Here is a 14,242-nt window from a genome sequence, read left to right as displayed (position 1 = left end):
CATTTCTTATTCTAATCATTTGGAGTTAGAAATGTAACTACTGTATAAAACATAGGATTGTGGCCTGCTTCTTAATGGGACAGTAAAACAAGGCAATATAATACTGTACCTTCCAGCTCCTCTCTTACCATTTCTTAAAACAAATATTTAAATGCATGTGTCAGCATTCAACCATGACCCACCAGGGGCAAACATAGGGTGTTTATAAATGCAAATTTCCAAATACTTGATTTTGAAACAATAGAAAAAAAAGTGTCTTATAGCCTGTAGCAGAGGCTTAAGAAACAAAATGAAGGACATCAGTCTAAACAGTAATCCATTTCTTTATAAACCATTGACTTAGAGGACTTCCTGAAAGTTCAGTAGCTGCAAGCAGACACATTGCTGTACACTCATAGATACAGTGTCATATATTTAAATAGATACCACCCCAATGCAGTATGTTATCATATACTTGCCATTCTCTCCTTGTAAAGCAGACTCCTGTGTTTTGGGTAGTGCCACTCTTTCACATTCCTGTGAAATATGTAATCATGGCCTCATCCCCCACTGAATCTCATCATTGTGTTTGGGCGGGCAGGGCTATGGAATTCCACTACAGCAGTGATTTTCAACCTTTTTTACTTGTGGCACACCTTACAATATTTTTAAATTCCCAAGGCACACCATTAGTTTGCCACAGAAAAAAACAAAAACACACATTGGCCCTCATAGTAAAAAAAAAATTCCATGCATACATTGGCCTACACAGAAAAAACAATCACATTGCTCCCCACATAAATCATGTTGCTCCCGACATAAATTCTATTGCTCCCCACATAAATCAACCACATTGCTCCCCACATAGATCCTATTGCTCCCCACATGAATTATTCACATTGTTCCCCCCCATAAATCCATAAATCCTTATTCTCCCCACATAAATCCTATTGAAATCCTATTGTTCCCCACAGGAGAAATAAAATAACAAATATTAGCCTCTACCAGTCAGCTGTCCACCTCCCTGTTCCTCAGTGGCGGGGGTTGTTCATAGTGGAGTGCTGTGAATACTCAGCAGCAGGCAGTCGGGCAGGTGTGGATGTGGGTCAGCAAGGAAAGCTGTGTATGCAGGCGGGAACGTGAAGATGTGTATGCAGGCGGGTGGGCTAACTGGGTGGTGATACGCGGCGGCCGTGACCTATGATATCACACTGCCGCATCTTCAAGGCATAGGTCATGGCCAGAGCACGACTGATCCTCTAAGAAGAGCCCAGGCCTATAGTTCACTCTGAAGGTGCAGGAAGCTGCTCTGGCTCCGCGGCACACCTTGCAACTGTCCGCGGCACACTGGTTGTAAAAGCCTGCACTACAGGTTCTCCCAGAAGGCAGGTTTACAAATTAGGCAACTATGACTAACAAAATGTCTCCTCCGAATTCATGATTTAATTCTCCAAAGGCAAAATATATTAAAATTCCTATTTGCTGATGCCTGCCTACATTTCAACACCAGGTGAAAAGAGGAAAAACATATTTCCAATAAAGACACAGACATGCTGTATTGGCAGAAATGGGGTCAGCTTTATTTAATTGTTTATTGAAAGGAGGGAAAAGCTATGGTGGCAAAGAAAGAACGTCCCTACACACAGTATCTGCATCATACCAAACAATCCAATACAAAGTGTAGATGGGAGCCAACTGCCAGTTCATCACCAACATATCAAGACTTAGATATTAGACAACTGCCACCTCATCACCAACAACTCAAGACTAAGGGGGATATGTACTAAGCAGTGAAAACAGTGGGGAAGTGATACAGTGGAGAAGTCACCCATGGCAACCAATCAGCATTGATGTAACATTTATAATTTGCATACTATAAAGCTGGGTACACACTGAGAGATGTGTCACCAGCTGGGCCAACATATTAGATCCTGGGTACACATTAGAATGATGTATGAAGGATGTAGCAACATGTCGCTCCATCCTTTTATTTACATAGAACTAGGTCACTATCACCAGGTTGGCTATACAGCAGGGCGGACCAGGCAACGATGCTAGTGATCATGGGCACCCACATATTGGGCATGCACACTGAGCCATATACCTGATATATTTATTATTATTTATTTATTTATTAACAGTTTCTTATATAGCCCAGCAAATTCATTTGTGCTTTACAATTGGAAATAACAATGATATAACAAACTGGGTGATAACAAAAAGTCATAGAGGTAGGAAGGCCCTGCTTGCAAGCTTACAATCTATAAGATATATCATTCCAAGTCAACCGGAAACAACATATCGGGCCAATATCGCTCCAGTGTGTACCCGGCTTTAGGGGGGCATTCCGAGTTGATCGCATGCTGACGATTTTTGCAGCAATCAGGTAAAAAATTGACTAAACTGTGCATGCGTATGCACCGCAATGCGCACGCATGTTGTACCGGTACAAAGAGCATCGTTGCTGTGCAATGCTTTTAGTGACGAATCCATTCGCACAGCCGATCGCAAGGAGATTGACAGGAAGAGGGCGTTTATTGGTGTCAATTGACCATTTTCTGGGAGTGGTTGGGAAAATGCAGGCGTTACCAGGAGTTTGCAGGGCAGGTATCTGACATTAATTCTGGGACCTCCGATGCTAGAATCATCGCACAGGATAAGTAAATACAGGGCTGGTCTTGTTTTGCACAAAATGTTTTTATACCACTCGGCTGCACATGCGATTGCACACTTGCAAAGTGAAAATACACTCCCCTGTGGGCGGCAACTATGCGTTTGCACAGCTGCTAAAAGTAGCTAGCGAGCGATCAACTCGGAATGAGGGCCTTAGATGGGGGACAACTGCCAATGCATCACCAACAACTCAAGGGTTAAATTGTGGTCAACTACCAGCCCATTGCCAATCACTTAATTCCTATATTGGGAACAAGTGCCGTCCCATCGCCAACAATTCAAGGCTTAGATTGGGGCCAACTGCCTGTCCATTGCAAAAAATTCAAGGGGGTAAATGATGTAATAGGGTCCGAGTTTCCAGAGATGCAAAACTTTGGGCGAGAATGCCACGTTGGTTTTGCCTTGTAAATGATTGCCCCTTTAAAAAATATGGGCTTTCTCAACTGAAATCCTATGACTCCGGCAACTTGGACCCTATAAAATGTATCCATACAGTAGGTACCTACTCTGATAATAACACACAAAAAAGATCACTTGGTCTGTTGGTGTCGCTGACCCTAGTAAGCTTCAGTATAATCATCCTAAACCTGTGTATTGATGGGGAGAACACCTCAAGAACTCCAAGACAAGCCACTGTTACCTTTCTTTCCCACAAAATAATAAAGACAGTGATAACATTAAGAATGTGGAGACTTCCAAAGAAGCAAGAGACCTCGTAACCAGGAAATCAATATAATAAACCAGCATCTCAGCTCAAAACTCAACCACTCTTCTGTTACAGGACTACATGAATTAGACGATGACTTATATTTTTAACCATTGCTCCTAAATGTATACTGACACATCCTAGTAGTTTAAATTCCGACAGTTGTATGAAATGATTTATATCTTCTTAAAGTACATATATACTGTAGTATATTTAAATTTGCTGATATGTGTTTTTCAAACACAAGAGAAACTGCATAAGCAAACAGAAAAATAGGATTTTAACGATTATTATATGAGAATATGAACTGAAATGTTGTGGAGATTATCTTTAAAACATAACTCTTCATTTATAATTTCTAGTAGGGCAGTAAAACTTTATCCCAGTAAATCTTAGTATCTACTATAAAGCACCTTTTACTAAACACTATTTGACATTCTAATCCTACTCATGGAAAACAAATTTATTTATTTTTGTCAGCCAGTGACAATATTATAAAATGTACCTTTCTCATTTACCAGGACCGTCCCCTCAATCCTGTTGAAAGGAGGACAAGTACAACAACTTTGACAGTTGATGTTCTTGATGGTGATGACCTTGGTCCTAGATTTCTTCCTTGTAAACCGGTGACCAACACCCGTGACTGTCAACCGTTAACATACAGAGCAAGCCTTCCAGAACTCAGCCCTCCAGTAAGTACTAATAACATGTCAACTGATCTACAGTAAATTAACTTATTTGTGCCAGCAACCCAAACAATAGATGTATTATGTATTATTATGTAAGTATTGTATGTAGTAGTCATAATCACTAGAGCAGTGGTTCCCAAACATGCTCCTGAAGGCACCCCAACAGTCTGGGTTTTAGGGCTATCCATGCTTGTACATCCTGTATGTATATTCTTAAAACCTGGACTGTTGGGGTGCCTTGAGGACTGCAGTTGGAAACCACTGCACCAGAATATAAGTTCCTTAAAAGCTAATAATAATAAGTTACAGTATATCTAAATATACTTCAAATTGTAGTTTCTCCTATTGCGTGTGCAAGATTGGAATTACAGATATAGCCCGCGACTAAGTGTGCGTGCATTTGCACGCACACCCATTGTATCCTGGGGAGCGAATGCCAGCTTTGACCATTCGCAGCCAGGTGCGTTCACACTATGCCACAATGCATATACTCGTGCGTCCACATTGCGGCATAGATGAGCGTGATCACATCTGTAAATATGGTTGCAATCATCTGATCATTGATGTGAACAGCACATTTCATTTCATCCCTCTACACGCAGGGAAATCAACAAAAATATATTCTGTGTGGAGGAGTGTGTCTAGCACTATACTTCCCTTTATCATCCTGTCTCCCAATCTCCCCCATGTCATGTCTCATCTGATCAGCCCAATATCATCTTCCTTAATGCCCCCAACTTCGCCACCTTACTTAGTAAGACAAACACTAGAGCCAACAATTCATATTGTGCCAAATAGAATTGGACAGTAAATAATTTAACGTAATACATGTGCAAGCAACTGCATTGTGTTGAATCTCTCACTGAGATTAGGGTTTGCCTTGGCACACACTGGACCCTCGCACACAGGGGGTCATTCAGACCCGAACGCAGCTGCGTATCTGTACACAGCAGCTGCAGTCTGCAAATGCGACCTTACACATCGCGGCCACCTCCTTCTGGATTGACATCGGCGGGCACTAGTGGGGTGGCGTTCACGAGGTGGTGACGCAGCATTGGTGGTTTATGGTAGGCCAAATAGGGGTGTTCCAGGAGTGTTTTTGAGGCCGCTGCGTGACTTAACAAGCAGCCCCTCCGATTAAAAAAATGGCGGTGGACTTTCTGACAGGGATCATCCTTAGTTCTATATGTCCACAATTTAATTGCAGACGCATTATGAGGCGGCGCTACACATGCGGGGTGGCCTTGCCCTGTGCTGGGCGCCCCAGCATGTGAGGAGATGGAAGCAGATCTGGCAGCGATTGCAGTGATCTGCATTCATTTCTGCATCAGGTCCACAATGAAGATATTCCCACAAATGATATATGGTTTTCAACTGTACATGTGTGTAAGTAGCTAAAATGTCACATAGTGCATGTATTCCATAGTGTGTGCATAGAGTGGCGCATAGAGTATTGGCTTTTTAAGCTTGTGACCGGGAGGTGGAGATCAGATTCATGGAGATATGTGCTCTTATTGGTGTGTTATGGAAGTGTCATGAACATGTTATGGAAGTGTCATGGGCATGTTATGAGAGTGTAATAGGCATGTTATGGGAGTGTCTTGGGCATGCTATGGGCATGTTATGGGAGTGTCTTGGGCATGCTATGGGCATGTTATGGGAGTGTCTTGGGCATGCTATGGGCATGTTATGGGAGTGTCTTGGGCATGCTATGGGCATGTTATGGGAGTGTCTTGGGCATGTTATAGGAGTTTCTTGGGCATGTTATGCAAGTTTTATGGGTGTTTCATGGGCAATCTAATTGGTTGCAAACTCCAATGCTTAGTCAGTCACACTGGAGGCTATATCTGATGGAGAATCTGCACCTATCATTGGGCTAGTGCTAGTTCCAATGGTGTGTCTGACGGTAGCACCTAAAGATGCAAAAAGTTTGACAACCTGTTAGATGCATGCTTGTAGACCTGGGGAAAGGTTGACACAAGCATTAGCGTAAAGTAGTGGTTCACAAACTTGCCCTCAAGGCAAGCTAACAGTCCAGGTTTTAAGGATGGTTGTACACAAATGAATGAATCATAATTAATGAGGTATTATTTAAGTCCCCTGTGTCAAAGCATGGATACCTTTAAAACTTGGACCAGGTTGCCTTGAGGACTGAGTTTGGGATCCACTGCCATAAAGTCACAGATGTGACTATGGCAAAAGACACTAAAGCGATTGCCGCATGGCACTGTCGGACTGGGGCAAGTAGGGCCCACCGGGGAATAAGGTCATAGGGGACCATGTTTAGGGGTGTGGCCAGTCCCTAGAGGGGGTGTGCCCAGCCGCCACATTGGTTTTCCTAACCATTTTGCATGGGTTGATCCCCTAGATTAATATATACAGTTAATACTGTAGTGCATGCCTGATAATGTACTTGATTAATAGCAACACAGTCTGGAACCTGATCCCTAGAGGAGGGGGTGGGTCCCCAGGCACTAGGGCCCACCAGGGGGTTTCCCCTGTGTCCCTGTGGGTCAGTCCAACCCTGCCACAGGGTATGACATAGAATCAGCCACTAAGTGCACTGCACACACCTTTGCATGAGAAAATCAAGAAAGGCAAGTTCAGGATTTAAGTATCAGTGTTTAAATTATTTTAAAAGTTGGAAGTGTGAAGTACAGTATAGTAGTCTAAAAATCACAAAACATACTGGTATATTCAAGTGTTTTATACAGTACTGTAACATCCACCTTTTAGGGAAGTATATGTATGCACTGTAGATGATTAAATGTTTTCTGCAAAGCACAGCACAATATATTAGTGCTATTATTAGGTTTATTAGAATTATTGTTTATTTGCCATCTTTCCAAGAATATGCAGTCCTTCACATTAATCCCTGCCTCATTGGTGCTTAAAGCCTAGGGGGTAAATCCTTGGCATGCTTCACTCTGAAATGTAAAATGCCAATGCCATTGCGTGTTTTGCTTTGATGCTTGATTTCTAGGTTATACAGTGCATGCAGAGAAGTGGTGTAAAAGCTTAATGATTAATTCACTTTCATCTTCACTTTGGTAAACCTACAACTAAATAATAATAATAATAATAATTATTATTATTATTAAGAGGACATGTTTTACTGCTCTATAAACTAGAAAACTAGAAATTTCAGGTGCCTCATTTGTTACTCCATTGGAGCTTAACTCTTATTTCCTTTCTGACAAGCAGACAAAAACGCACATAAGAGCTAATTTAGTCAGGAGCCATTTATTCTGCTTGTATCTATTTAGACTGTGGGGAAGTGACAGAGGAAATCCATGTAAACAGTAAACACAGGAATAACATAAAAACTTTGTATGAAGAGCGCAATGGTTGGAAATGAATCTGAAGGTCCAGTGGTGCGACAGTGAATCCATCCACTCTGCTGCCTTTAACTTATGGAAAGATTGTTTTCAAGTATTTCTGATGTGAGTCTCAAGCCCAGGGGATTTGTGCATTCTGTGCCAATCCAACTGAAAACCTTAGCATTGTTATCCTTCTTTTAAAGTGTATATATATTTTAGAACGCTGGACAAAAAGTGGGAACAGACCAAGCATAAAATTGATAGCTATGCAGTTGTACAGCACTTGCACTGTGATCATGCCTAAGAAGCTGTGGTTTCTTTCAATAGAGTATATTGTTGTCAAATGTGCGTAAAGATGTGCATCAAATTATAGGCTGGGTTTTATAATAATAAATTATGTGATTGATTGATATCATTATCATGTCACTTAATTTAGCTACAAGTGCTTTTGTAAGTGAATATCTGCAGATTATTAGAGACAATTTCAGTTAATCGGAAAAAAAAACACATAATAAACCTGGTGGGGTTGGGTGGGGAATGGTAGATTGAATTTCAAAACCCTGACCCAAGCAGATGCAACCAGTGTGAATTGTCTCTTCATGTGACAACTACTCAGAAAAAATTGACACATAAATACTGGCTTACATAGTGGTTTTCAATGACAGATATTTTAGAGGTATATTAACCAAGTAGCATTATGTGGCATCAGTGTTGGACTGGGGCATGGAGGGCCCATCGGTGAAATACAGTAGTAAGAGCCCATGCTTAGGTGTGTGATATGCCTTCAAAAGTAGGTTAGCCAGCCACCACAGATGCTTGGCTAAACATTAGAGAGTGCATGTCTGGGCCCCTTGATAAATATGTAAAGTATATACTGCTAGTGCACAATGGCTCTGAATGGGGAAGGGGGGATGTGGGTCCTCTTTACCTGGGTCCTGTTGTTCCCCCATCCCCCTTCTCCATTGCAGAGAGCTGGGCAGGGAGAGACAGAACTAACTGCTGCTGCAGCAGCCTCTCTCCCCAGCCCAGCACAAGCTGCTCAGTGCTGTGTGCTGAGCTGGAGAGAGAGGCAGCTGAAGCAGCAGCCTGTCCTTTCTCTCTCCTTGCGTGGGTGGGGGAGCGAACAATTGCACCAGCACCCCGCCATCCATCCGCCGTATTGAACACCAGCACTCCCCTGTGTGGCCCATGGAGAGCATTATATATATTTTTTTAAAAGGAGTGGGTCAGGCCTTGCCTATCCCATTTGCTAACCTGTCGACGCCACTGCTAGTGCATGCATGGTAATGTACCATATTGATAACAGCAATGCACTGTATAGAATATGCCATAAGTCCTGTACAGCATAAGGTAGCATATACAGTGTATATATATATATATATATATATATATATATATATATATATATATATATCCTTCTCTGCTGCCCTGTCTTGGGAGCCCCCCTCTGCTCCCATAATTACTGAATATCAGTAAAATAAGCACACTAGCCATCTGTCTATGCACCAGCTATATACTCTTTGAAGCTTGTAGCAATAAGTTTGATGGTCTGCATTTACAACGTAACTCATGTTTTAAAATAATTTTTTGAGACTCTATCTTTATTTGCCCTTTCCTTAAACTGCAGGACTCTAACTAATAGCCATCATAGAAAGTATACAACCTTCCACAAATATTACACTTTACCTCTATTGTCCACACAGGAACGGTATTGGGATCCTGGTGCTTGGGATTTAGGTAGTCACAATACCTACAGTGACAATCTGATGCTCAGGATCCCGTAACCTACTAGGTATATATGCTATCCCTAACCCTCCTTACCTGTTGACTGACGCTAACCACCCCCCTCCCACAGCCTAACCATGAACCTTCCCGGTGGTGCCTAACCCTAGCCTCCCCTCCCTGCAGCCACAAACGCACCCTCTCTCTTTCCCACAGCCTAACCCTCCCCGGTGGTGCCTAACCCTACATTTTGAAATGGTGTCAGCGCTAAAGAATGGGCATGTTAATCAATCACACCAATCGTTGATGTTGAACTCTCCATTCCACAACCAATCTGTTCAGGTGATGTAACCATTTCCCATCCAGCACAATTAATTTACTACATACCCCACTGCAAGGAGAGTGCACCCACTAAGCCTAAAACTTGTCTTAACAGACTACCAATCTTTACCGCCACACACATACTAATAAACCATACCCCAAAAAAGATGGAAGGGTGAGAAAACTGGAACAAAGATGCAGATCTTCTGCCACACACCCCTGTTAACTACAAAATCTCCTCCCCACTTAGCTACTATTGGCTGTTAAAAATTAAGCAGACTGCCTTAAAGGGGAAACTACCAGCACATTATTAAAGGGGCAACACTCAAACCCCTCCTGGTTTAATGTCCCTCATGTTTATTGTCAACCTATGGTGGAACTTATTACTATAATTTGGTTTGAATGGTGAATGTACATGTGAAGTGAAGGTTGGAGTATCCTAAAAACAGATATACTGTATGGAAAAGTTTACTGCAAATGTACCATCCTTTCTCATTTTGTAGCTTACTGTAGTTAAACTTCAGGTTGTCAGTGTATGTTCTTTATGTACGCCTTATCTATTTGTTAAAATATTATATATGAACATTGATGATTATTTTTTATATTATTAGGGAACCTTATGAGTTGATGTGTGTTCGTAAACAAAATCTAAAAGTAATAGGCCTCAGTTGGTTTATTAAAAGTTGCCCTGGGTCAGTTTTAGAGTATATCCCTATAATATATCAGTACCCTGCAGTAAGGGCCTGATTCACAGATGTACGCAGGAAACACAGCTAGGTGTACACAGAAAACACAGCTACTGCATCTTTGTACATAGCAGCTGTGCGATAATATGCTAATAGACCAAAAGGCGTCTTGTGTACATAGACTCCTCACTACTTGCTTATGTGATCTGCTGCTGCATCCAAGGACACAGCATCAGATCTCTGCATGAACATAGGTCATCTGAGTTACCCTCAGGTTACACAGGATGACCTGCTGTAACCTGAGGCCCAGTGAAACTAGACAATGGCCTTCAACATGCCTAAAAAACTGGGCCAACATGCCTTCCACTTTCAGCAAAACGCAAGCAGCATGTCTATCATGCTGCGGCTTTTGGTGCATCGCAGCCCTGGATCTGCATATGCACAAATCCAAAATCATTGGATATGTACATAAACACCAGGTTTGCGTGCATCTCTGAATGAAGCGCTAAGCATTCTACCAGTGAGTAAGTTTAGGGAAAAGAGTAGATTATCCAAATCTGAATAGGGGCTTCCATAAATTAACCTCAAAGTAGATAACATGGTTAGAGGCATTGCCAACAGAACAAATATACTAAAAAAAATAATTGTGCCAGCATCGTGTGACCCTGTCATTTATACCAATTACAGGTTAGCTGGTAGTACATTTAGTTGTGGGAGAGATATTTGCACCTAGAAGATCCCACTTATTTTCTATATTACTGGTCGGTAGCTGGCATTCAGCTGAGTTAAGTAAAATATAAACACATCTTATGTTTTGTCAAGGCAATGGAACTTTTGCAAGAAAATATTGAAATTATTATAAATAAAGCATTTATAGATGGAAAACTTGTATTTAGGTTTAGAAGTCCTAAAATGTAGCTAAAATCACTGTGATTCGGCAAGGCAGAATAGACGTTTCCTTTCATTTGTATAAAAGGCCAGCAAAGGTAAATGGCTATAATAATACATTAAGAGTATTTTAACCTAATAGGGATTTATGAAAAAATAGCAAGAATGCTTTTATTTATTATTGATCCAGTAGCTGTTAATTCTTAGTTATAGATCAATTTTATAAATTGGGATTTGTCACTTTATATGTACAGTAGTTTTTATGTTTTTATCATTTCAGATTTTAATTTCTTTTTGTACTTTTTCTTTCTTTTTTTATGCTTTCAATCCTTTGCACTTTATTCATAGTTTGCTTGATCATACTAACCTCCAGCTCCTGTGCTTGACCTTATGTTCTTAAATCCTGCTGTCTTTGAAAATGTTTCAGTTGCATGCATTATTGATCCAATTCCTACTTTTTAAAATCTACATGAAATTCCCGTATCCCGTGTGTACTCCTGTTTTGTTCTCTCTTGAATAAAAACATGACCGTGTAGGTCATGGTCATTAAGCCCCTGTGTGCTTAGCATGTATTATTGTAATCTGATGTAATAACCAAAATGCTTAATGTTACTGCCATGTAGCTGATACAAATGCTTTCAAACATCAGATTTGAATAGATCATCTTCAACATAAAAATTTCAACTGAATTTGAATCTTTAAATGATACACTTTGATAGCACACAAAACAAGAAATGTTATCTATGTTTAATGTATTTGTGTGCTTCTAGTGTAATATTAATATCTTCATTGAAAATTCCATGCTGCACCCCTTGTATCTTCAGCACAAGTCTGAATTTTCATCTTCTATGACCTTTCCTCATCCTTAAGGGGAATTCAATTAGCTATAGTTATATAGTGTGGGCTAATTGATCACCCGGGGCTATTTAATTGCCTCCAAAGTCAGCTGGCATGCTGCACTTAAGTGGGATCTTGTTTGGGAGCCTGAGGAGCCTGTTTTTGTGAACCATGGCAATTTTAACACATAGCTCCAGGAACTTATCCCAGATTCAGATAATTTAATGGGTAAAAAAAAGAGATTGTAAAACATAATGGGGACTAATTAAATTCCTCCCTTACTCTTTTCTATTTTTACTCACCTTAGTTTTAACTTGATCACCTGCTAAATCTTAAGCGGAGTACACACTATACCAGACCTGGCCAACCTGTGGCTCTCCAGCTGTTGTGAACTACACACTTCCCAGCATACCCTGCCACAAATGTAGCATTCCCTTATAGCAAAACTGTGGCAGGGCATGCTGGGACTTGTAGTTTCACAACATCTGGCGTGTCACCAGTTGGCCAGGCCTGCATCATACGATATACAGTATGTTGTGCGATATTGGTACTTTCGACCATAATTAACATTTTTACATGTTAATAGCGTTAAGGTGATCATCAGTCCTTCCCTAGCAACCACATTCCTAAGTGAAATCTTCCCAGTGCAGCAATAGGTCTAGGTGCCATTACTTTTGGTTGCTAACCCCACAAGCAACAGCTTTAAAAACTGAATGTCACTTGTGGAACTAGCGAGCGGTGGACCCAGGTGCAACAAAATGCTTTCCCCCCCCCATCCCATCCAAGTCCACCCCCTCTCCCCCAAATTAGGGATTATTTGCATGCTCCCGTATTATATATAAAAAAAAATATATATAGATAGATATATAGATATATAATGTGTTTATATATATATATATATATAGATAGATAGATAGATAGATAGATATAAATATATAGACATATATATATATATATATATATATATACACAAAAAATATTCAGCGGCACTCAGGGATGCAAAGTACAGTATGACATAACAGGGTAGAGATACACATACCGATGGGATCCGTTCAGGTTTAGGATGTAGACGTGTCCTAGATTTAGGATATGGAGAGGGGGTTATTATTTGGATGCAATGGGGGCACTGTGCTGGAGAGGATCTGGTGAGAGTGATCTGCTCAGGGCCAGGAAAATGGATACCTAGCAACAGTGCCGTAACTAGACATTTTAGCGATGTGTGCAAGAAATGCCATCAGCGCCCCCCTTTATGTAAAACTGGGGCAGTGCACACCGTAGGCACGCACAAAAAATATAGGTGCGTGGCTTCATGGGGAAGGGGTGTGGCCATAAAATAATACCAATTCATATTACGGTGCACAGTAGTCTCCATTATTCAAATTACGCCGCACAGCAGCGCCACTACATCAGGTAGAGCCCCTTTTACACATTACGGCAGACAGCATCCCCTTTTTACACATTACGGCAGACAGCGTCCCCTTTTTACACATTACGGCAGATAGTCCCCCTTTTTAACACATTACGGCAGACAGTCCACCTTTTACACATTACGTCAGACAGCGTCCCCTTTTTACACATTACGTCAGACAGCGTCCCCTTTTTACACATTACGGCAGACAGCATCCCCTTTTTATAAAATATTATGGCAGACAGCGTCCCTTTTTATACATTACGGCAGACAGCGTCTCCTTTTTACCCATTACGGCAGACAGTGTCCCCTTTTTATCACACATTACGGCAGCCAGTCCCCCTTTTTACACATTACAGCAGATAGAATAGATAGACAGACAGACAGACACTTACCATCTCTCCACTGACTCAGGCAGTCAGTCTCCTCAGTGCAGGCAGTCAGGCAGATCCCGGGCAGGGGAGAAGGAGGAGGAGGGGGCTGCAGCAGCACAATGTAATTGGTGGAGGCGCCGCTGCAGCTGTCCCTCTCCTTCCACATAGGCTGGCCGCCGCCGTTGTGATGAAAGAAGTGCGTCCCAGCATTCACAGCCTATGCGGAAGGAGAGGGACAGCTGCTGCAGCGCCTCCACCAATTACATTGTGCTGCTGTGGCTCCGGAGTCCCCCTCCCTCCTCCTCCTTCTCCCCCGTGGCTGCGTCCCTGTGCTCTCCTCCTCAGCGGCGGCGGCCTGCAGCACACAGCGGCAGGCGGCATGTAATGAGTCAGTTTGACTCATTACATGCCACTGGCTTTGGGCCCCTTCACAGTGGCAGGCCCCAGTGCAAGGTACCGCTTGTACTGGTGGTAGTTCCGCCACTGTGTGGAACGCAATAGTCCCCAAGTCACCGTAAGAGATTCCCTAAAGGTCTTCAGATAGAACACACTAGACCATTTATGCTGTCATAGTAATTAGTAATAGGAATAGCAGAGACTCATTGGAGTCTGTAATAACTCTATGGGGCATATTTATTC

General features: G+C 41.8%; 1 protein-coding gene across 2 annotated transcripts in view; it reads left to right on the top strand.

Annotated features, from left to right (window-relative positions):
• Positions 1–14,242, top strand: part of PCDH15 (protocadherin related 15) — a 2,278,876-nt gene that overhangs the window by 965,714 nt on the left and 1,298,920 nt on the right. For both annotated transcript variants that reach the window (XM_063961739.1, XM_063961738.1), the window contains exon 9: positions 3,880–4,050. In XM_063961739.1, the coding sequence (XP_063817809.1) occupies positions 3,880–4,050 (171 nt within the window). The remainder of the gene's footprint in view (positions 1–3,879; positions 4,051–14,242) is intronic.

This window comes from Pseudophryne corroboree, chromosome 3, assembly GCF_028390025.1.
Source record: "Pseudophryne corroboree isolate aPseCor3 chromosome 3, aPseCor3.hap2, whole genome shotgun sequence".
NCBI lineage: Eukaryota > Metazoa > Chordata > Amphibia > Anura > Myobatrachidae > Pseudophryne > Pseudophryne corroboree.
This window is presented reverse-complemented; position numbering and strand designations above follow the sequence as displayed.